Consider the following 25,196-nt stretch of genomic DNA (forward strand, 5'->3'; position numbering starts at 1 on the left):
CGAGCCTTACATAGTCTCTTTGGGGCCAAAGTGAGCGAGAAGTCTCTTAACATGTATTCCCTCTCTTGTGTCTGGGAAAGTTTGCAGACACTTGCAAATTTAATCCAGACTCGCGACTTTTTCCCAACATTGCCCTATTCTTGTTAAGTCTTCAAATCTCCTGTTCAACATGTACAGCAATATCAGCTCTCGTGCCCTTAAAAGATGATATATGCTCCTCAATGGCATCTACGTTTTCCCCAGCAGATATACCCTGTCCTATTCTACCTATCATTTTTGCTCAAGAATTTCCCTTTCCCCGACAACAGAGCCAATATTTACCTACAGTGCGACTAGCGCATTTCCGCTGTTGTTAATGCACAACTGAGGGTTCTGCAGTGGAGTTGGACAACTGAGAGCTTGATAGGTCGCCATTTTAATTCCTTTGAGGGGTTCCATCCTGTTCTTCAAGCTCTCATAAACACCCATCAGAACCCTGAGTTCGCTTCTAATTTCATCATACTCTTTGCACAGAATACACCCAAAGACATATCCTTTGGCCGTACCATGTCCTGTTCCAATTATCCGAAAACGCCGCACAAGTAGCACCTTTCGTTATCCTTGCTGCTATGGATAAAGGGATGGGTGAATGAGAGAAGACAGAGACACCAGGTGGAAAAGGCTCGGGTTCGAATAGCGTCAATGACGCGAGGAACTTTAATTGGCCTTTTTCACTCTGTGGCTGAGTTAGTTGGTCTAAGGCGTAGATATCAAGGTTTTTTTCCCCAGAAACTGGGATTCTTTCGTCCAGCAAACATCCAAATCGAGCAGAGAACACGCGCAGTTTTCAGAAAAAATAAATATATGGGTAGATGTAATCATTTACGGATGACGTGGCTGGAATAGTCGGTCTCCGGCGAGGGTGCCCTGGTTTTCTCTCCCGGGAACTCATGTTTTTCGTCCAGAAAAACGCCCAAAGGACACACAAAAGTTGTAGACATAATCGACACGGCTCAATATGGCCTAAGTTGATGATGTGCCTAAACCCTACAACGACAACAACAATACTGTACTGCCCATCAAATAAACATAGCCTCAGACTATCTAAAAACCAAACAAATACAAAAAAACATAATCTGTCATCTACACTGAATTTCTAAGTATTGCAAGCATTACAGAACAAGACGTGCTTATCCACTTTTTCAGGTTTAATGCTTGTACATCATAACAGAACTTATAGAAAAAGAGAAACATCCGTCTGTATTGGATCCTGGGACACACTGGGATTTCAAGTAACGAGTTGGCAGACAAGAGGCAAGAACATATGCACATCCTGTTTCTCAAGGTATCTCAGATTTTTAAATGAATGGGGCTTTGCCTGTTCACGTGATGCTATAAAATTTTAAAAATATTAACAACTTAGGCAGAACTGTGAATAACGGTATTTGATTCTCAGTTGGACATAACAGGAAGCCTTAGTGCTGAGTATTTAACCATGATCTCTTGATAGAGCAGAATATTCTCCGTGATCCCATACCTAAAGCACTAATGCATCTAAAATTTATTAGAACATATACACTAAGACTGGAAATAAAGCTCTTGTGGGTAGCAAAGTTGATATAATCACCTTCCTCTCCACACCGGCTAGAAGGGAACCTAGTTCGAATCCATTTAATAATGCGAGATAGTATAATGAGCCCTTTTCACACCGCGGCTGAGTTATTCTGTCTCAGGCATCACTGTTTTTACCCCTGAAACTAGAACAAACCGCAAATTGACTGCAGAACACACGCAATTTTCAGACTTATTATATACGGTGCAATATGGCCTAAGTTTCTGATGCAACTAAAACCCTATAACAACTAATCATCTAATTCAGAGTCTAAACTTCTTTACAGTAGTAGTAGTAGTGGTGGAATGTGATTTCAAGAAAGCAAGTGTATGTGCTTATGCAGCATCAGCCAAAACAAAAAAAAAAAAAAAAAAAAATCACACCATTCCCTCCAAATGCCTGTCCAGTTCCTCCTTAAATTTATTTAACCTATCAACTTCCACAACAACAGATTTAACCTATCAACTTCCACAACAACAGATTTAACCTATCAACTTCCACAACAGATTTAACCTATCAACTTCCACAACAACAGATTTAACCTATCAACTTCCACCACCCGCTGGCTAAAGTCAAATTTCCGCACATCTATTTTACCTCTGTCTTTTCTTAATTTGAATTTATGCGCCCTTAGGTTCGTAATCTGAACAAGTGGAAGGATCCTACCAGAATTCAGCATGCTCAATCCATTCAAGACCTTATACACCTCAATCAGATCACCGCGCAGGTGCCTAGTCTCCAGCTGCTGCAATTTGCAGAACTTAAGCCTCTCTTGGTAAGAGGATCCCTTCATTCCCCTCACCAATCTTGTTGCCCTTCTCTGTACACGCTCAAGCAAATCTACATCCTTCCTAAAATGAGGCCTCCAGACCTGTACGCAGTACTCAAGGCGTGGCCTGAGCATTGCTTATACAGAGGGACAATCATCTCCTTTTCCCTGGTAGCAAAATTCCTATATATCATTGACAAAGCCCTAAGAGCTGCCCTGGTAGCCTGTCTACATTGCTCAGCAAACTTCATATCTGACTGCACAATTACTCCCAGGTCTTTTTCATTTTCTACCACCTTAAGTGTAGTACCACACAGTTGGTACGTTTCTCTGGGGTTACTTCTACCCATTTTAGTACTTTGCATTTGTCAAGGTTAAACTTCAGTTGCCACTTCTTAGCCCATCTGCCCAAATTATCTAGATCCTGTTGCAGTAGCACACTGCCATTACTGTCATTAACAACCCTGCGAACTTTGTATCATCTGCAAACTTCGACACTAAGCCTCATATACCTTCATCAATATCATTGATAAATATACAAAACGACAGAGGACCCAACATCGAACCCTGTGGGACTCCACTTAGTTCACGAAGAGCTGCACCCATTAATTACCACCCTCTGTCTTCTCCCACTCAACCATCCTTTTATCCATTGTAGCAACTTACCTTAATACCATTCTGCTCCAATTTGTACAATAGTCTTCCATGCGCAACAGTGTCAAAACAGTGTTAGTAATATTGAACGGTTTAGAAGAAGAGAATACAGCAGAGCCAGTGGAAGCAGTAACTAAAATAAATTTAGTAAGTTTTAATACGACAAGTAGCTTTCGGGGTAACGAACCACTTCCTTCGCAAGAAGGGTACATACATACAAAAATGTAAACATAACATAAAATGTTAGAAATGGAATAAATTATGCTAAATATGCTGTGCGTGATCAAATGACTAGGAGAGCGCGTACATGAGCACGAGAGTGTTCAGTCATTCACTAGGCCAGATCAGGCGATTCTTGTTGGTGCGCAGCGCGCATATGGGATTACTGCCAGCGTTTGTCGTGTTTCAAAACTACTGACTCCAAAATTGCGTATAGTTTTGTACCTCTACAGCGATTTAAAACTTTGTGGCAGCTGGATATATTTAGGGACTCTAACCATAGGCGGTGATAGTAGTGTCGAGATTGGTCGGTCACCACACTATCGCGCCTGGGGCTGAGGTCATGATGAGTTGACCAAAATTATTCTGCGATTGCAAAGTGTTCAGAGTCACCAAGGCGGATGTCCCTGTCATGTTCCGCGAGGAGGTCCTGAAGACATCTGGAGCTTTCCCCTATATAGCAGCTGCCACGTAATCCGGTATACAATACCGCTGCGTAAGTGAGGGGCGATGGGCGTTTTTAATCTCGAGAGCAGAGAACGTAGACTCCTACCAGGGAGTTGTATGCATTTCATGCGGTACTCACAGAGGATCTTAGAAATCTGATCTGAGACGCCCGGGTAATACGGAATACATATAAGCAGGAGGTACACTGTCACTGTCGCGAGGGGTCGAGGGCCTCGGATGAGTTGCAAGCTCTTGTGCTTGTAGTAAGCACCTGTCTAACATACGGGCTGGATATCCACAATTAGTGAGGTCAGCTTTTACTCCAGAAACCTCGGTGTGCCTGGCTTCCTCTGAGCTGGAATGGCTCCAAGCTCGAGAGAGTAGAGGGCGTGCAGCGCTGTTTAGATGACACGGGACATGGGCTGATCTGTAGTTCGTGAATTGCCCGCAGCACATTGGCTTCTGGTATACTGAGGTTTCCAAACGAGAGCTCACTCACCTCACCAAAACTTCTAGGAAAGGAAGTGTCCTCTTCGCTTCCATTTCCAAAGTGAACTGGATGAAGGACGACAGGGAGTTGAGGTACTCTAACAGCAGCGTATCTGAACCTCGTGGGATGATGGTGAAAATATCATTCACATACCTGCACCACATGGTGATTGGTACCGGCAGGTTTAGAAATATGTGTTCCTCTAACTCCTCCATTGCGATGTTGGCAGAGCTGACAGGGTCGCCCATAGCCGCACCGTGTATGTGTTTGTAGAGTGAATCGCCAAATGTGAAGACAGTCCCTGACAAACACTGGTTACGGCCGGCACAGATATCTTCTGGAGATAGTGATGTTATATCCGATCGACTGGGAGGACCATTCTCTAAAAGCTGTCTGGCGCATACGGGCGCCCTCTTGGACTGGAATGGAGGGAAATAGGGAGACAACATCAAAGGACGCCATGATCTCGTCGTCAGGTACTCTAAGGTCTTTGATGAGGCGAAGAACTCCTCGCTGTTGGAGACAGTGTGGACAGTATTTCCCACTAGGGGCGTTAGGAGACAGGCGACGTGTTTTGATAGCACGTAGGTTGGCGAATTGCAACATGAGACGATGGGCCGGAGAGGGACGCCTGGCTAATGCACCTTTGACAGGTCGTAAAATTGTGAGAGCTGGCAGCCCGTGGCATGCAACTGCCAACGCGTCGACCTTGAGATCTTCCCCGATTTGAACCACTCGTAAACCAACTTGTTAACCTTTGACTTTAGTCGCCCCAAGACCTTGATGGATGGGTCACGTACAGGTTAGCAGACATTATGATCGAGCATGAGGGCGAGAGCCTTGTTCAATACTCCGAACGATCCAATACAACCGTGCAGCGTCCCTTGTCAGCGGGAAGGACAACGATGGTGTTGTCTTTCTTGATGGAGTTAAGAGCAGGCGTTGTTGGCTGCTGAGGTTGGGGTTAGCAGGCCGTGCACGCTGAAGAACAGAGGCCATCCTGAAGCGGATGTCATTAGCAGTCTCTTCATCGTTCAAAATATTGAACAGTATTTTAGATAAGTTAATGCATGCCTTTCTTTACATTACGAAGTAACTCAGTATTTGCTGATGAAGTCTACTGTTTTTGCTCCATGAACATGAATACGATATCCACTTCTGCTGGATTCCCAGCCACATTGGGATTATGGGAAATGATTTGGCTGACACCGCAGCCAAATCAGCAATTCCCTCTAATAATTTTTGCCTGTCAGTCCTCTATACAGACTACAGGCAAATAATACACAAAAAGATTCATACCCAGTAGCAAGATTCATGGAACAGAGAGACTATCAATAAATTACATCAGATAAAGCCTGTAATTGAACAGTGACAGTCTAGTCTGCGCAGGAATCGGACCCGCATAGGACACAGTCGTCTGACACATTCTTTCTTGCTGAGAGCTGATGACCTACGTGTGAGTCCTGATATAGTTTATCCCTGAAACATATTTAAATCGAGTGCCCTGATTTTAATGATATGTGCTTTATTGCTTTTAACCATCTGACTGAGCCTTATACACTTAGTGAGATTTCATCCGAGAATGACAAGGTGTCAGCTCTTTTTAGTTTTTTACAGCTTAATAATTTGTATACATATATATAAAATAAGCTTTATATTTTTAGAATATATACCGCCTTTTAAACTTATACGTAATCTTTTGACCAGGTAACCCCTTTTAAAGTTACCAGAATCTTCTTTTACCTTTGTCTTGGCGCATAATAGCCACTGCTGGTAATGCGCCAGAAAAATTCCAATCCAATCAACCTACTGTTTTCGCAGTGATTTTGGTTAAAACCTCGTCTTCTTCTGTAGACAAACTTTAGATGTGCCTCTCAGCATACAGCAGTTGCACTTACAAATTGTTTAGGTCTCCCTATAAAACTTATCGTTATCTGGAAGCAGAAGTTTCTCCCTCTTATGCTAACCTCAATTCGTCTGTCCTTGGAATGAATGGAAAAATACACACTGAAATTCCATTACAACTAGAGAATGGCGAAAAGACTTTAGATTTAAAAGAATGTGGTGAACAACGCTGTAAAACTGAAATATTAAAATTAGAGAATTATGCAAGTGGTCATCACCACCTGTACAATCACACCTGCCGATTCCCACAGGGAATATACAGGTATAATTCCCAAAACATGTATAACTCATCCAAAACTGCAAATGATGTTTTTCCCGAAAGGATTTAGGAGTTAACCATACTTAAGAACTGAATTATTGGACAAACCCGTCCAATGATCAAATTACAAGATGAAATTAATGAAGTGTACGGAATGAATAATACATAAATTTCATAAATATACATTGTGCAGGAATGGAGTACCATACAGACATGAGTGTGTCACGCAGTTCCTTGAGATTCGACGGAGGTGTAGGCCTGCAGCGAACAGTTCTTGCCAGCTCATCCAAAAGATGTTCAATAGAATAGGACTGAGCGGGCCACTGCAGCAAAGAAAAGTCATTATCATGTTTCTGGAACCATTTCATAGTGATTTTGGCTTTGGGCACCAGCGCATTATCTTGATGGAAGTAACCATCTGACTGAGGATAAACTGTCAACATGAACAGATACACTGCTCCCACCACCTTGCACAGTAGTCGTCAGACATGACGGGTCCATGGATTCATGTTGTTTTTGCCAAATTTTGAGCTTTCCATCAACATGATGCACTAGGAACTTCGACTCGTCAGACCAAGCAACTGTTTTCCAATCATTAATAGTCCCGTGCTGGTGTTGCTGTGCTCACAGAAGGCGTGCTTTTTTGTTCTTCATTGATAACAAAGATACGCATCGCGATGTGGCCGTCGGATGTTATAGTCCCTTCGCGACAAAGTGCGATTAGTGGTTGGTTGCGATATTTTGTTCTGCGCACCAAGGTTGTATTCTGACGTGATGTGCGATATTGTGGCCCTTCTGTTTGCTTGCACAATTCTAGCCATCCTCCTGTGACCTCTCTTATCAACAAGCGATTTTCTTCCACAGGAGTGCCATTGAGAAATGGTTTCTGTTCGTTGCATCATTCTTGATACACCCTTGAAAGTTTGGTGCGTGAAAAGTTCAGGAGAACTGCCGTTTCAAAGATGCGTTGTCCAGCACGTATTGCACCTACTTCCATGCCACGTTCGAAGTCCGTTAGATCACTCCTTTTCCCCATTATTGCTATGGTTTGTACGCTTAACTGATACTAGAAAAATTGTTCTGCTGCATTTATATTCACAGCTGTGATCCTGTGACTTGCAACGTTGTGGGACAAACCATTTGTGTGCAGACAAATGGTTTGTACCACATCATTGAATGTTTGTTTTCTCGTGTGCCCAATTGCAACATAGGGTAACCTGAAAAATGTTCAGCATTAGCCTCGAGTGCTTTACTCTTGTTTTAGGATGAAAAATCATAGTTCCTTGAGCGAAAAGCTATTCAACCAACTTCCAAGATCCACTACTTCATTTGCGGATTGAAAATAGATAAAAGTTTTTTCTGTTTTTAGTGAAATTATATTTCAACTTGCTCTTAAGACACACAGTGAGATAAACTAGCGATGCCCTCCTCCTGGTCACTGTGCTTGAAACTGATTTCTTATTTTGCAATTATATTTGACGCATTTTGAGAATGTAGAATTTCTGTTCCTTTAAACATTATTTAAATGTCAGTCATGCGGTGATTTGACAAATTATTTATCCGAGAATGTCTTTCAGCTCACTTTCAATTTTGGGAAAATAAAAAGGGATTAAATTAATTTTAATTGCGAATTTACAAATTTTGATTAAGAGTCTCTAGTTTCCTGAGAATGTTTACAGACGAACTTTTTAGAACGCGGGAATTTTGTAGATATGGCGACTGGACGTGGTTGTGGAGCGTTTACTCTTAGAAGAGGATGTAAGAGAGAGAAAAAAGTAGAATTATGCGATGTTATGTGTCCAGTGTGTTTAAGTATACTTATTGAACCTGTTACTATGCCTTGTTCTCATGAAATGTGTATGTCATGCTTCCAAAAAAATGTACAACAGATCAATCTGACATGTCCGGTATGTCGACGTCGCATTTCAAATTGGGTAAGAAAAGCATCTCGTGAAAATACTTTGATTAATCACAATAGGTGGAAAGAAATCAAGAAACGTTTTCCTGATAAAGTAAATAAACGACTTAATGGTTTAGAAGATAACGTAGATGATGGTGAGTTTAATTGAAAATTGCATTGTAGGTTTCAAAGTATTTTTGTTATTGTAATTGGTTATAATGTATAAGCACAAAGAATATTTATTGAACTCTTATTTGAAATTTGTATTAAAAAAAGCGTTTGGTGTTTTACTTGCATGTTATCATTTTAATTTTAGAATAGGGCAAGAGGATAATATTTTTTTGCCTTTTGAGTGTTTAAATTTCAAAGTACAGTCAAAAAGCAAGACTCCATTTCGAGCCATGAGTTAGCATTAGCAGAAGTGTACTATGCAAGAAAGCAAGCTTAAGAAAAAAAAAAACCCGGCAAATGCTTGTCTAGCTCAGCCTTAAATTTATTTAAGCTATCACCTTCCACAATAAGAACCCAAGAGGCCCACATTTGGTGAATATGGGCCTAGCACACCAAGGGTCCTGAAATGGATATCAACATTCTTCTCTTTCTTGATGATTCCCTTCTACTTCTGACTCTTGTTCTCCCTCCCTCTCTTTCTTATTGAGGGTAATTCAGAATTTTTTTTTTTTTTTTTTTGGCTAGTGCAGCATAAACCTCAGGCTTCCTTGCACCATACGGCTAATAATAATAAGACATGGAAGTCTGTTCCAGCAGTCAACTACCTGCTGACTAAAGGCATTTTTCTGCACATCTATTTTACAACTGTCTTTCCTCAGTTTGAATCTATGCCCCCTCAGGTTCTTAATCTGAGCAAAAAGAAGAATCCCATCAGCAGTGAGCTTGCTCAACCCGTTCAAGGCCTTATACACCCCAGTCAGATCACCTCGCATGTGCCTAGTCTCCAGGTGATGCAATTTGTAGAAAGTAAGCCTATCTTTGTAAGATCACCCCTTTGTAAGAGCACCCCTTTGTTCCCCTCACCTATCTTGTTGCCCTTCTTTGTACTTGTTCTAGCAACACTGCATCTTTCCTAAAATGGGGCATCCAGACCTGTACAGTATTCAAGGTGTGGCCTGATCATTGCCTTGTACAGTGTAAAGTGTAAAGTGTATTCGTGTCAAACGGCACCAGGGGTTTTCCCCCATCTCCGCGTAGTATACATTGTCATGTGAAACAGAACACTGTTGAGGCCAGAGATTTAAAAGTGTGTGGATATTGTACATGTGTACTGTCGTGTACCGTTGTTCATCTGGTCATTTAGCCGCTGGACCCCTACTGAGGCCCAACGTTGCCCACACTTGGCCCCGTGGAGGCAGACCAGGTACACCAGTTTTACAATTATTTACTCTGGCAGGCCCTGCCACCTAATTTCCTGAGATTTCAGTGGCTAGGACCTATGTAAAAAAAAAAAAAAAAAAAAAAAAAAAATGGGGTAGACGCTAGAGGTAAGGCCGAGATAGGTTTTAAATGAAGGTTAGGTTAATTTTTTACATTGAAATTTAGCAGCATGCAGTGGGACATTCACGGTCGGTAAAGGTAGAGTGGGGGAAGACTGAAGATTGGGGGGAACAGATAGAAGTATGGGAACGAAAGAGAAGGCGATCCCAGGAGTGTCAGTGGAGCAAGCCCCACCAGGGAGGAAAGGGGGGGGGACAGGGGAGGGGATGAGACAGAGGCCTATCTCTTCCCCTTCCCTGCCTAGGGATGGGGTTTTAAAAGTGAACTGGGCAAAGGTGCCCAGTTTAGAACGCCAGGCGGCGTGCTGAAGCAGAGCTGCTGTGGTCATGTGGTCCAGTCATTGCGTCGCACATGGGAGAAAGAGTCCCGTCCAGAGAGAGATCATTGTCTAGTAGGAGTCCGCATATATGGTGTCGGATCGTCTATCATTTGCAATGGATGTTCAATCCTAGGAGACAGGGAGAGTGAGGTCCCACCATAACGGCCATAGTCTGGTTCAGTTTGGATGCTCATCTGCAGGGAGCCCTGGGCTAATGGCGTGCATTATTGATTGCAATTTGTGTTCTCCTTCTTGCAAATAAGTCTTGTGCAAATTTGGCGAGCGCACTATATTCATCGAAGCTGTCCAGGAGATGGTGTTCCTGGTCCTGAGGTAAGTAAGTTAGTCTGGTGATTAAGATTCCGCGTAGGTCGTCGTACAGTGGACATTGGTGCATCAAATGTTGCCAGCTCTCGCGTTCCCCACATGGACAATGTGGGTCCTCCACAAGCCGAAAGGCTGCAAGTTTTTCATTGAAAGGGCCGTGACCCGTCAGGAGGTAAGTGGAGTGCAGTCCTGGGTGGAGCCAAGGCGGTGATTTAGGGTACACTTTGTGTATTTCCGGAAAAAATTTCCTTGTCACTTCTCCTTTGGTACTGTTTGTCCAGCGGGTTTGCCACTCTTGCTTTAGATGCCCTAATAATCGGGTTTTTTCTGTCTTTCTGTCATTTGTAAGTTCGATGGTGTACCCCATGAATGTGACGGGCATCCCTTTAGATAGGTAGTATGACAGGCCACACCTGACAATCTCCAGGTCCAGCGGGAGAACCCCCGCCAGCACCTGGATTGCCTTGTACAATGGGATAATTACCTCCCTGTCCTTTCTATCAAAAAAAAAAATTCCTATATATCATTGACAAGACTCCATGACCTGCTCTGGCAGCCGACTGCAGTGCTCAGCAAACTTCATATCTGACTGCACAACTACCCCCAGGGTATTTTCACTCTCCTCTTCCCTGAGTGTAGTACCACACAGTTGTATGTTTCTCTTGGTTTACTGCTACCCATATGTAGTACTTTGCATTTGTCAATGTTAAACTTCAGTTGCTACTTCTCAGCCCATCTGCCTGACTTATCTAGATCCTGTTGCAGTAGCATACTGTCCTTACTGTCATTAATAACCCTGCCAACCTTTGTAACATCTGCAACTTGGACATTAAGCCTTATATACCTTCATCAGTATCATTGATGAATACACAAAACAACAATGGACCCAGCACCGAACCCTGGGAAATTACGCTAATAACATTAAGTCCATGAAGAGCAGTGTCCATTGTTTACCACTCTCTCTTACACTTAACCATCCCAATTATCCCCAGGTCGTCATTCTCCACCTCCCTGAGTGTAGTACCAACCAGTTGGTATTCTCTTGGGTTTGTAACGTGTCTTTAATCTAGACACGTCACAAACATTTTGCAAAACCAAGTTATCCTGTCTTTAAATCTTTATAGCCATCAACTGCTGCATTTGAAGTCGCTAATTCCCTGTTGCTTAACTAGATAATTTGCTTTTTCTTGAAAAATCGGACCCGATATTGGCAAATTAAATGCATGCATTTGTTAGTACCACTTGAAAAATTTTGTTTGAAGTTCCTCGTGTTTTGAACAAGGAATTGGTTTCCTGTTTTTTTATCGCTGCTCCAGTATCATGCACTTCAAGTTTTTTTTTTTTTTTTTTTTGGTTTTTCAGTTTCGTAGATAAATGGATGTTGTCTTCCTTTACAATATCCATTTTGCTTTGTTCCATCCTATTGGCCTCTTGTATAATTTTCAATTTAATTTCCAAGCTTAATTCCATCAGTTTTTGTTGCCATAACACTACTAGATGAGACTTAATAATAACAAACTTTAAATTAATTTAGACAAGTTCCAAAAAAAGACTAGCTCAGATAAAATGACACAGAAATAAAGACTTTGAACTGGAGCAACAATTGCAATTGACCTTTTCCTGTGGAGAGTGAGGGAGTGTATGTAAACAACTTAGAAAAACATTTTTTATTCTTTTGTTAATTTAACATCTTAACTTTCGCAGTGATGTTTTTCAGAGTGCACTTAAATTGTAGCAACCATAAACTGTTTTTTTTATACAAAAGTAAATTCTAACAAGTAAGTGCTATCCTTCGGCAGGGAACCAGGTGGCCAGAAGCAATAATAGGGAGAATAATCAGACAACTGTGCCAAGATTTGTATTAAACATACAAAATAACAATATTTATTTCTCATGGGGTGAAAACAAGCTTTGTAATACATATTAACTGAATTTCGTAATAAATTAATATATTTACCATAGAAAAGCCTATCCTTTCACAGGGGAATGGTATGTGCTTCATATAAATGAGTACTTTGTATAAACCGAGTTTGTATCAACGAGATTTTACTATGTCCGTGTGTACTGGAGGTGTGTGAATATAACCACAGTTCACAAAGAGGAATTGAAGGATGAAGTGAATAATTACTGGCTTATAAGCTTGACTTCTGTTCCAGGGAAAATAATTGGGATCACTGCAGAAATAATGCAGGATAATCTAAACAGGAATTGAGTTATACCTCAATCACAGCATGAAATTGTTAATCATGATCTTGTCTGACCAATCTGATTGGGTATTATGATGCTGTAATAAAGGAACTGGATGCAGAAAATAATTTTGATACAGTTGCACATGAAAAGCTGCTGTACAAACTGGAGCAGTTTAGCATTAGTAGCAAGTAACTGCTATGGATAAAACAATGGTTGAGTGGGAGACAGTAGAGAGTGGTTATCAGTGGGTACTATTTTTGGGCTAATCATATTAGTGGAGTTCTCCAGAGTTTAGTGCTGTGCCCATTGTTTTTGTTATTTATTAATGATATTGATTATGGAATATCATGCTTAATGTCTAAGTTTGCAGATGATGCAAAGATTAGGTGGTTAATAACAGTAATCAGGGTTTGTTGCTTTTGCAACAGGATACAGAAAGATTAGGCAGATGGAGCTGAGTAGTAGCAACTGAAGTTTAACGTTGAAAAATGCAAGGTACTGCATATGGATAGCAGTAATTTCAGATTCAAGTAACAGCTGTACTTTACAATACTGAGTGGAGAACAAAAACCTGGGGAGTGAGGGGTGTAATTGCATTGTCAGATATGAAGTTTTCTGAGCAGTGCAGACAGGTGGCCATGGACGTGGCAACCTATGTGCACTGCTCATTGGGTTTTGTCAATGATGTGGAGGAATTTTGCCAGTAGTGATAATGGGGTGATCATTCCGGTGTACAATGCAATGGTTAGGCCAAATCCTATGTACTGCATAAAGGTCTAAAAGTCTCATTTTAGGAAGAATGTTGAACTGTAGGAATGGGTGCAGAGAAGGGGAACAAAAGGGTACCCTTACCAAGAAGGGCTTCAGTTCAGAAAATTGCAGCATCTAGAAACTAGGAACCTTCGTTGAATGTGATTGATGAGTTTAAGGCTTTGAATTGATTGCGTAAGCTAAATTCTGATGGTATCTTTACTCTTGCCCAGATAACACAGGGTATAGAAAGATTAGGCAGCTGGAGCTGAGGAGTAGCAATTGAAGTTTAACATTGAAAAATTCAAGGTATTGCAAGGGAGCATAAATTTAAATTGAGGATGATTGCATGATAGAGGTGTGTAAATTTGCTTTCAACCAGTAGTTGAATTGTTGGAATAAATTTTCTACTATTGAAGTGGATAGTTAACATAAATTTAAGAAAGAACTAGACAAATTATTGGAGGGTTTGGACAGGTGATGTGTGTTTTTCTTTTTTTTTTGTGGCAAATGCTGTATGAGCTTGCTTTCTTGATTGATGCTGTATAAGCTTGCTTTCTTGATTGATGCTGTATAAGCTTGCTTTCTTCTTTTGTCACCACTAATGCTAATAGCTAGTAAAGTACCATTAATAACCTCTAAAGAAAATATTCCCCTTATGGGACTTTCTCTCATGTTTCCTCCTCACAGGACAACACTGCTTCTAGATATATTTCCTGCTTTTGAATCATTCAATGCAAGGAAAATCAAAGTTCCCAATATTGGAAGTGGCAATTTTCTGAAATTGCACCAGTAGCTGCAGGTATCTTAGAAGGAAAATCAAGTGGTATCTCTTAAACAAGAATAGAAAATTCACAAAGACAGCCATTAAAGTTTTTTCCATGCTTGGAGTAGCTTGAAACTGGTTAATAATTTTTAAATGAAAATGAAAAACTTAAAATTGCAAGTAATTTTCTAGTAAATTGGAATCGAGGAGTTAATATTCTTAGCCCAGTGGACGCATCCCATTCTTTAGCTGCGAAGCCTTTCCAACTTTGGATTCAATTGCTATTGCCCCTCTGTGCATTAGTTTCCACAGACCAGGAATGTTTGGGTGCACTATAGCCATTGCAATTTATGTGCCACTAAACACCTATAGTACACACACACACACTGTATTAAATTCTCAGTTCTGACTTTTTTCCCATTACTAAATTTTTTCTCAAGTTGGAGTAAAAACAGAATTTGGTCATTCTGAAAGTTGCTGATGAATCATCCTTGACAATTAGTCAAGAGGTCAAAGACCAAGCTAAAAAAAAACCTTAAATGTGCTGACAAGTTAAAGTAAGGAAATTAAACTTTGTAATAACTGAGAGCAAAGTGGAGGAGAAATTGTTGAAGTTAAACATAAAAAAGGGCACCTGGGGCAGATGGAATCAATCCAGTTATAATGAAGGAAGCAGCAAGGGAAGTAAGCAAACCCTTAGCCATAATTATGAGAGCATCCTTAGTCAGGGGAGGTCCCCATGGACTGGAGATGTGCACATGTATCCCCAATTCACAAAGGGGATTCAAAGGGTGACACAAATAATTATAGACCCATCAGTTTAACTTCTGTTCTGGGGAAAATAATGGAATCACTGGTTAAAGAGGTGATACAGGATCACCTAATAGTTCAGACACAACATGGATTTGTTAAGGGGAAGTCTTGTTTGACCAAATTGATTGGATACTACGATGTGGTCACAAAGGAATTGGATGCAAAAAATAATTTTGATATCATATATTTGGATTTCAGGAAAGCCTTTGATACTGTTGCACATTGAAGACTGCTGTACAAATTGGAGCGGTATGGCATTAAGGGAAAGTTACTGCAATGGATAAAGGGATGGTTGAGTGGGAGACGGCTGAGAGTGGTAATAAATGGACACTGCTGTACGTGGACTAATGTTATTAGCGGAGTCCCCCAGGGTTCGGTGCTGGACCCATTGTTGTTTTGTGTATTTATCAATGATATTGATAAAGGTATATCAGGCCTAATGTCCAAGTTTGCAGATGATACAAAGGTTGGAAGGGTTGTTAATGACAGTAAAAACAGTATGCTACTGCAACAGGATCTAGAAAAGTTATGCAGATGGGCTGAGAGGTAGCAACTGAAGTTTAACATTGACAAATGCAAAGTACTGCATATGGGTAGCAGTAACCCAAGAGAAATGTAACAACTGTGCGGTACTACACTCAGGGAGGTGGAGAATGAAAAAGACCTGGGAGTAATTGTGCAGTCAGATATGAAGTTCTCTGAACAGTTCAGCTGGCTGCCAGAGCAGGTCATGGAGTTTTGTCAATGATATATAGGAATTTTGCTAGCAGAGACAAGGAGGTGATTATCCCTTTGTATAAGGCAATGGTAAGGCCACACCTTGAGTACTGTATTCAGGTCTGGAGGCCTCATTTTAGGAAGGATGTAGTAGTTAGAACAAGTACAGAGAAGGGCAACAAGATTGGTGAGAGGAACAAAGTGGTGTGCTTACGAAGAAAGGCTTAAGTTCTGCGAGTTGCAGCAGCTGGAGACTAGGCACATGCGAGGTGATCTGATCGAGGTATATAAGGCCTTGAATGGTTTGAGCAGGCTCAATGCTGACAGGATACTTCCGCTTGCTTAGATTAAGAACCTGAGGAGGCATAGATTCAAATTGAAGAAAGACAGTTGTAGATAGATGTGCGGAAGTTTGCCTTTTTCCAGTGGGTAGCTGATTGCTGGAACAGACTTCCATCTGTTGTTGTGGAAGTTGATAGCTTAAATAAATTTAAGGCTGAACTACACAAACATTTGGATTGACATCGATGGGTGAAATGGGAAGATTTTTTTTTTTTTTTTTTTTGGCTGATGCTGTTATAAGCTTTCTTTCTTGTATCATATGCCTCAACTAATGCCAGAGCTGTGCCAAGTCAAACAAGTTTCTTGCCTCAGGTTAAAAGCTGAAAGGGGCACCAAAAGGAAGATTAAATAATTGTCAGCGTTGCCATCATTGGCGCCTCTGTAGCCAGGTGGGAAGGAGCAGCAGTGCGTCGCACACGCTTCTTGATTAGACCGGGGTTCGAACCCGTCACCACCAAATACAGAGGATGCGGAAAGGTCAGGGAATGACCACCGCATATCCCGGAGCAATATGGCCTTAGTTGCTAATGCTCCTAAAAAACCAAAATAACAAACATAACAATAACAGTTGCCATCATTAACAGTAGGGTGCAAATTTTCATTCTTGTACCAGGTACTAAAATGGCTTGGCACAGCCGTGACTAATGTCAATTCAAAAAAGTTTTAAGATTCATCAAAAATTAAAGAATAATTTTATCACAATGAGTAATAAAGAAAACCTTGCTAAAATTTCTTCATCTGTAATCTTTGCTGATACTGGTATTATCACAGAGGCTTCTAAAGAACTGAATCAAACAATCCTAGTTTTTGACATAGGCAGATATGTGTCCAAAGAGGAAATATTAGATAACTTCTGTCATAAAAATATCAAGAATTAAGATTTCTTTTGAGGAGGAAATTGCCAAAGGGTATTGCCTTTTTTTTTTCTAACCAAGTACCATCTCAAGAATTCATCAAATTGGCTTATCTCTTTGGATATATGATGTAGTACTCTCACTGACAGACTGTATAGGCTAGATATCTCAAAGTTAACACATTCACTGCCTCTGAAGTATGTATGTGTCAAACAGCACAAAAGTAATGTGCCATGATGAATATATGTGGTCATTCTTAAACGATCAAAAAAAAGAAGTGCTGTAAAAATAAAGGCACACGAAATTTAACAACTACTAGATATTAGCACATCAACTGAAATCTGTGCTATTTGAGTAACTTTTGGTTTTATTTATCATGAACCATGTGCTGTAATGACTTGATGCACAGTTTTACTTGTTCTTCGCTTGTGGCGAGGTTAGTTTATGTATGTACGTGGAAAAAACGTGGTCCCCAGAAGTAAATGCTTGCTTTTAGCTATGAATTCCTGACTTACTTTTCAGCCATTAATTATTTTTAGACAGATATTAACATGTTTGCTGCTGGAATGCAAACTTGTGTCAAAACAAACTGCAATTTTTGTGCCTTAATGCAAATTTGCATCCATTCAGTTGTGGTCAATAATGAGCGTTATAAAAGGAAAGGCACATGAAATGAACGATTTAGCAATGTTGGTACACTGATTGAGCTGGATTCATTATGACTGATTTTGCTTAGCTTCGATTGCAGCCCTGGGTACCAAGCGAATTCGAGGTCAAGCTTTCCTATTACAACTTAAATAGCGATCTTTCTCAGAGATAACAGTTCCTATTAAGTTATATCATTTTCTATCAACAGTTTCATTTATAAATCAGTTCTACACTAGGAAGATCTCAAGTAAGAACAGAGAAAGGAAACTCACCTTTCTTTTTGTTATTTATGTTACATACTTTACTAACGAACTAACCCTTCTAACCGCTTAGCCTCCTTGTGGCACTGCTCCTTCCTCCCCGTGGTGGAGCTGGAAACCTTGGCAGAAAAGTCCTCTTGCCGAGGGCGAAAAGGAGCAAACATGGCAAATACAGACCATGTTGACATGGAATATGATAACCCAGAGAGACAGAAGACCGATCGGATGGAGCAACCCTGCCCATCTTTCTTAATCTTCCACCAGCGTATGAGTAAATTGTCTTCCTTTGTTATACAGAAACATCTGGAGGGTATTGCAGGATCTCCCAAGGCAGTGAAGAGACTGCAATCAAGGGATTTACTTATAGAAACCATGAATCAAAGACATTCTGAAAAGCTTTTACAACTAACAAGCTTTGCTGGCATTCCTGTAAAAATATCTCCTCATGCAACCCTAAATTCATCAAAGGGTGTCATATCTAGTTGGGATTTATTAAATGTCACTGAGGAGGAAATAACCCAAGGACTGCAGAGACAATGTAATTGAAGCAAAAAGAATAATGATTAAAAAAGATAATCAACTGGCACCTACCAGAAATATTATTCTTACATTCAATATGCCTAACTTACCCTCCACTGTAATAGCAAGTTATTTATTTTGTCGCATCTGCCCCTACATTCCCAACCCTTTAAGATGCTATAAATGCCAGAACACCACTTCAAACAGAAATAGCTGTTGCTGTTCGTATAACTCTCCACATTGCAATAACACTTCTCTCAATCTACCTAATGGCGTCTCCATAGCCAGGTGGGCAGGAGCAGCAGTGCATAGCACACGCTTCTTGATTAGACTGGGCTTTGAGCCCATGACCACCAAATACGGAGGATGCGGAAAGGTCAGGAAATGACCACCGCATATCCCCGGAGCAATATGGCCTTGGTTGCTAATGCTCCTAAAAACCAAATAACAACAACATCAATCTACCTACTGCCAAACCATACTTGCTCTTTAAAAGATCTTGAAGACCTCTTCGTACAGATACCTCCACCTCCCTGTATATTATTTAACTTTAATTGTCACCACCCATTATGGGGCGCTACTAAATTAGATAGATGGGGTCGACTAACTGAAAGCTTTTTAGAGGCACTAAATCTCACCATACTTAATACTGATGCATCCATACATGTATAGCTCCTAACTGAACACACCTCAGCAATAGATCTCTCAATTAGTTCTCCAGTACTGGTCCTGACCATAGAGTGGTACCTATTAAATAATCCTATAGTGACCACTTTCCAATAGTATGCAAATTTTTGATAGCACAGACTCCAACTATAAAATTTTTTACTCTAAATGGGTTGTTATGATGCATCCACAGCCTGGGATTAGTTGGCTTATTGTATTAAAGAATTAGTTGAATTACCAGATATATATATATCTCTGGTAATTATGTATAGTTATGGCAAATTTCAGTTACGATAAAAAAGCAGAATCCGCAGGTATGGAAATCTTGTTTCCAATCAAATAGACACAAAGAAGTTGTGCTGGCCAGGGCACATAATGGCAATGCTCATCTCACACATCTCTTTTTAATGCTAGGCAGTACTTTTTTTGTAAAAAAATAGGTGCAGGTATTCATTCTTTGCTATCAGGAAAAATTGAAAATTAAAAGGATGTGAAAAGTACTCTAAAAAATTTTTTTTCTGATATTGTTACTTTAGTAGTAATGTTTTTAGAATAAGAACAGCAAATTAAATATATCAACACAGTTTATTAAGCATATATTTATTATTCAAGTATATAAAAAAATAAGTAAAATGTGAGTAAAATAAGTAAAAAATAATAACATAAGTAAAAGTAATTTCATAATAAAGTTTTGTAGAATATTCCAAATTTTTATTAAGTTCTCATCCAACACCCTATGCCAGGGGTTGGCAACCTTTTTTGAGTGAAGAGCCATTTTTGATCTAATTAAAAAAAAGAGAGAGAGAGAATCTGAAGAGCTGCACCTCAGCTCAAGCTGGGAGGAGGTGGGGAGGCGAGAGTTTTTAAGAAATGGAATAGTGGGAAGGTGTTTATTAAAAAAAAATATATTTTGAAATATTATTTATTAATACTAAAAAAACATAACAAACATCCAATTAGGTGCAAATTAATGTGACTTTTGCTGATGAACTTCTTGAGCAAGTCTCTCAACATTATTATTATTATTATTATTAGCCGTATGGTGCAAGGAAGCCCGAGGCTTATGGTGCTGTTTGTTTGTTTGTTATTTGGTTTTTAGGAGCATTAGCAACTAAGGCCATATTGCTCCGGGATATGCGGTGGTCATTTCCTGACCTTTCCGCATCCTCCGTATTTGATGGTGACGGGCTCGAACCCCGGTCTAAATCAAGAAGCGTGTGCTACGCACTGCTGCTCCTTCCCACCTGGCTACGGAGGCGCCCCTTATGGTGCACTAGCCAAAAAAAAAAAAAAAAAAAAAATTCTGAATTACCCCGAGAGAGAAAACAAGAGTCAGAGGTAGAAGGGAATCACCAAGAAAGAGAAGAATGATGATATTCAGCTCAGGACCCTGGGTTTGCCAAGCCCATACCCCCCAGATGTGAGCCCCATGCGAGTATGTCATAATTAATTAAACATGCTGAGCTTTAAACATGCTCGCATTGTTCAGACGACGGTTTATTGATTTATTTTTAATATAGTTCATGTTCAAAAATATTTTCTCGCAGAAATACGTTGAACCAAAAACTGAGAGAAGTCCAAACGCAAATATTTTCAAATTTATATATGGGTTCGGTAAGCTACTCCACGCATTGAACACAATTTGGATTGCATTTTAAAGTCATCTATTGCCATCCATTTGTGTAGAATTGCAAGGGCAGCCTTTTGCCTCTCCAAATCCTCAATTTCAGTTTTAAGGTATTTTTAGTCTTGCACTCCAAATGCCTTGATTTTTAAGTCCTCTTAACTCCATTTCAAATTGTGCTTCTGGTAATTATGTGAGCTGTAAAGTTAAAGAACTGCAGTTACATGTTAAAAGAGCTGCATGTGGCTCACGAGCCGCGGGTTGCCAACCCCTGTCCTATGCTGACTTCTTTTCTTCTTCTGTGTGTAGGTTGCTGAATGTCGATTCCGAAGCAGCCATGAATCAACATATTTTTCTGGCTCAAAGTGGGCCTACAATTTTAAGAAACGGTAGTGAAGAAACTGTTTTTGTCATCAACGAAGCACTGGTTGGGCTGGCGATCAGATTCATTTGTGAAAACCCTCGTTCACATTCACTCGATGAAATTGGTATCATACTCAGAGCGTTCATCAAATTCTTTAGTTCTGAAACCTTCTTATCAATTAGGTATCAACGAATTGCATCTCTTTCATTTAACTGTAACCTAATTGACAATTTTCTAACTTCGCTTTCACCAAATGGCAACAATCATGTTTAGAACGATTAATACCTTCGTTGTCCTCACTTTCCGTCTCTCATCATCAGTATTGTCAATAGTTTTTAAATTTGAATTTTTTCTTTTCTTTTCCTTTTTTGAAACTGTCCAAAATGTCGGTGTCATTCGGATATTCAGGTGTGATTATGTAAACTGAGATAGGGAAAATTTACGAAAAAATGTGGGTAACGCAAAAGTTGAACTGCCAAGGGCTAAAAGGAGCAAAGATGGAGCAAAATGTGTTTCCACCTTTAGAGCCGACAAGCTCTCGGCCACAAAATGAATCTGATTATGACATATCACAACCCAAGAGGTTGAAAAATTCTCCATCAACAGTGTCCTGCATTTCTTATTTTGCATTCACTTACAGAACAACCTCTCAGTAAATTATCTCCTTTCCTCGTCCAGAAACATCTGGAGAGTATTGCAGGATCTCCTAAGACTGAAGAGGCTGCAATCTGGAGACCTACTATTAGAAACGGCAAACCGTAGACATTCTGAGAAACTTACTAATTTCAAATTTTGCTGGGATACCAGTTAAAGTATCTCCCCATGCTACCCTAAATACATCTAATGGTGTTATATCCAGCTGGGATCTGTTGAACGTGATGGAGGCAGAAATAACTCAAGAGCTCCAAGATCAAAATGTTATTGCAGCAAAAAGAATAATGATTAAAAAAGATGATAACCTTACACCTACCAAGAATATTATCCTTACGTTTAATTCCTGAAACCTACCATCATCAGTAAAGGCTGGTTATTTACTTTGCTGTGTTCGTCCTTATGTACCCAATCCCTTGAGATGTTACAAGTGCCAAAAGTATGGCCATTCTCATACGACATGCAGAGGAAATCCAGTATGTCCCAACTGTGGATCTTCTGAGCGTACTCACTCTGAATGTTTGGCGACAGAGAAAACTTGTCCCAACAGCAAGGGCAACAATCCTGCTTATTCCAAAACGTGTGACAGATGGAAAATTGAGAAAAAAATTGTTAAATACAGGGTTATTCAAAATGAAGTCCGGGGTTTCAGTACAGGAATTGTTTGAAACCCCGGACTTCATTTTGAATAATCCTGTATAAGGTTGAGAACATGGTAAGCTATCAAGAAGCCAGTAAAATAATTGCTCCTACTATGCCCAAACGTAACTATGCCAGTATTACACAAAAACAACAAACAGTCCCCACCCAAACCGATGTTACCGTCCCCTCAAACTTATCAATCTCCGATTGGGCTCGAGCTGTCCTCTCTGAGCAACAGTCCAATTTTCCTAAGCACCCAGAACAGGCATGTAACACTCCTCTTACAATACCAGTGACATCTCCTTCCTCATCAGTGATCGCTACCGCATCACAGAGGAAAAGTTCCAATTCAAAAAAAAATATCCAAATCACCTCCACGGATACTAATTACTCAACTAACCAGGAAGACTCGATTTTAGAAATATATGTGGAGGAAGAAATGGACACTAGTCGGCCTATATTTCCAAAAAAAGACAAACCGAAGTCTGATCAACATAAAACTTCCATACTGAAAAAGCAGTCAGATACAGCTCCTTGTACTCATCTCAAGTAATGCCTTATATTTTGCAGTGGAATTGTAGAGGACTTCGCAGCAATATCGATGATATCCATGACCTTATTCATCGCTACTCTCCAGTGGGTTTCTGCTTGCATGAAACATATTTAACTTCCCAAATTTCCATCTTCATAAAGAACTACTCTATATATCAAAAAAATCGCAATACATCAAATGCTGCCCGTGGTGGTGTGGCCATCTTGATCAACACACAGATCCCAGCAAAGCAAATTGTTGTTCAAACAGAAATTGAAGCTATTGCTGTATGTTTCATTACTCAGATTGCGATAACACTAATTTCAATCTATCTTCCACCAAATCATACCTTCTCTTATCAAGATCTGGAAAATCTTCTACTGCAGTTACCTTCCCCTGTCTGTTTATTGGGGAATTTCAATGGTCACCGCCCTTTATGGGGATCTTCTAAATTAGATACACATGGCCGACTGATTGAAACCTTTCTGGATAGGCAAAATCTTACCATTCTTAATACAGGTGAACCTACGCACATACAATTGCCAACTGGACAAACCTCTGCAATTGACCTCTCAATATGCTCCCCGGTACCGTTTTCAGTCGTGGAATGGTCTGTTATGAATGATCCCATGGGCAGTGGTCATTTCCCAATTATTTGTAATATGCTTACTGCACAACAGCCTTTAGCTGGAAGTGGAAATTCTCTCTTGCCAACTGGATCAAATTTCAGTCAGCTATCACTCTGGATGAGGAAATTATATGGTTACAGCCCATTGATGAAGTAACGGAATATATCACTTCCCACTTGTTATCAGCAGCTAAAAACTCTATTCCATTAACAAATCCTATGCCCCGGCGCCATTTTAACTACTGGCGGAATGAAGAATGCACGAAAGCAAAGAGGGAAAAAAATAAAGCGTGGAATTTATTTCGACGATCACCAAAAACAGTTAATCTCATTAACTATAAGAAACTAAGGGCAAGAGCGTGTCTCATTCAAAAACAAGCCAAGAAGGAGTCCTGGACTTGGTTTGCATCCACTGTAAATAGAAACACTGACTGCAAATTAATATGGAAGAAAATTAGACAGCTTTCTGGGAAGTTTCCTACCATCCCTTCTACAATCCTTTCCTGGAATGGGCAAGAACTCTTTGCTCCTTTGACTATAGCAAATGCTTTGGGTAAAAACCTTTGCTCAAGTCTCAGTGGCATCAAGCTATTCCCCAAAATTCAGGAAAATCAAGAACATCACTGAACAGCGACCCATAAACTTTCTCACCTCTCTAATCTTACCATATAACCAGCCTCTTGAGTATTTGGAACTTCTACAAGCCGTTAGAACAGTATGCAACAGTGCAGCAGGGCCCGATGGAATATATTACATCATGTTACAGCACCTTGATGACAAACAATTCCAGCTGCTGCTGCTGTTATTTTATAATCGAATATTTCTGGAAAACATCTATCCTACGTCTTGGCACCATGCCACAGTTTTGACCTTTTTGAAACCCGGTAAAGATCCCTCCAGTCCTTTGTGTTACCGGCCAATTTCCCTTTCCAGTTGCCTCGGTAAAATCCTTGAGAAAGTGAACCACAGACGACTCATTTGGATAATTAAAGACCAAAATCTAATGAGTAATAGTTAACATGGCTTTCGCCAAAACAGGTCTGCCTTTGATCTCATGATCAAGGCCGAGTCCGCAATCGCAATGCCTTTGTGAGAAATGAACACCTTGTTATGGTCTCCATCGACATAGAGAAGGCATTCGATACTACCTGGCATCATGGTATTCTTAGAGACCTGACCTGCATGCCCTTGGTCTACAAGGCAACCTGCCTATATTCATTAAGAACTTTTTATGGAGTCGTTCTTATCAAGTACGATATTTTAACTCCCTTTCTACGACATTCTTGCAGGAAGAAGGAGTTCTGCAAGGGTCTGTACTGAGTGCAACTCTTTTTGCCCTTAGAATTATCTCCATTACTAAAGAACTTCCAAATACTGTTGAGGCTTACCTTTATGCTGATGATTTCTCTCTTTCTTGCCATTCTCAGAACATGAGATCTATTGAACGTCGATTGCAGATATCACTAAATAAAACACAAAAGTGGGCACTGCTCAATGGTTATTGTCTTTCACAACAGAAAACTATCGCTATACATTTTTGCAATCAACGCAAATTACATTCAGATTCTGAACTTCACATATCAGACTTTACCATTCCGATTGGCAACAACATCAGATTCTTGGGATTAACCCTTGACAAGAAGTTAAACTTCCTTGAACATATTAAATTTGTACGTAATACCTGTCTCAAAAAGCTCAACATACTAAGAGCTTTATCCGCCCTGTCTTGGGGAGCAGATCGTACCTCGCTGCTTCAACTGTACAGAGCATTGATTAGATCACGTTTGGATTATGGTGCTCCAGTCTACGATTCTGCCCAAAAGAGTGTGCTACGCTGG

At 40.2% G+C, this 25,196-nt stretch overlaps 1 protein-coding gene across 1 annotated transcript in view; it reads left to right on the forward strand.

The window, feature by feature from the left end:
• The first annotated feature begins 7,911 nt into the window (after positions 1-7,911).
• LOC150084310 (uncharacterized) overlaps positions 7,912-25,196 on the forward strand; it is an 86,168-nt gene continuing 68,883 nt past the window's right edge. The window contains exon 1 of the mRNA XM_090376178.1: positions 7,912-8,389. Within this exon, the coding sequence (XP_090232304.1) occupies positions 8,047-8,389 (343 nt within the window). The 5' untranslated portion in view covers positions 7,912-8,046. The remainder of the gene's footprint in view (positions 8,390-25,196) is intronic.

Source organism: Mastigoproctus giganteus, chromosome 6 (genome assembly GCF_048544385.1).
Source record: "Mastigoproctus giganteus isolate SK-2022 chromosome 6, ASM4854438v1, whole genome shotgun sequence".
In the NCBI taxonomy this organism is placed as follows: Eukaryota; Metazoa; Arthropoda; class Arachnida; order Uropygi; family Thelyphonidae; genus Mastigoproctus; species Mastigoproctus giganteus.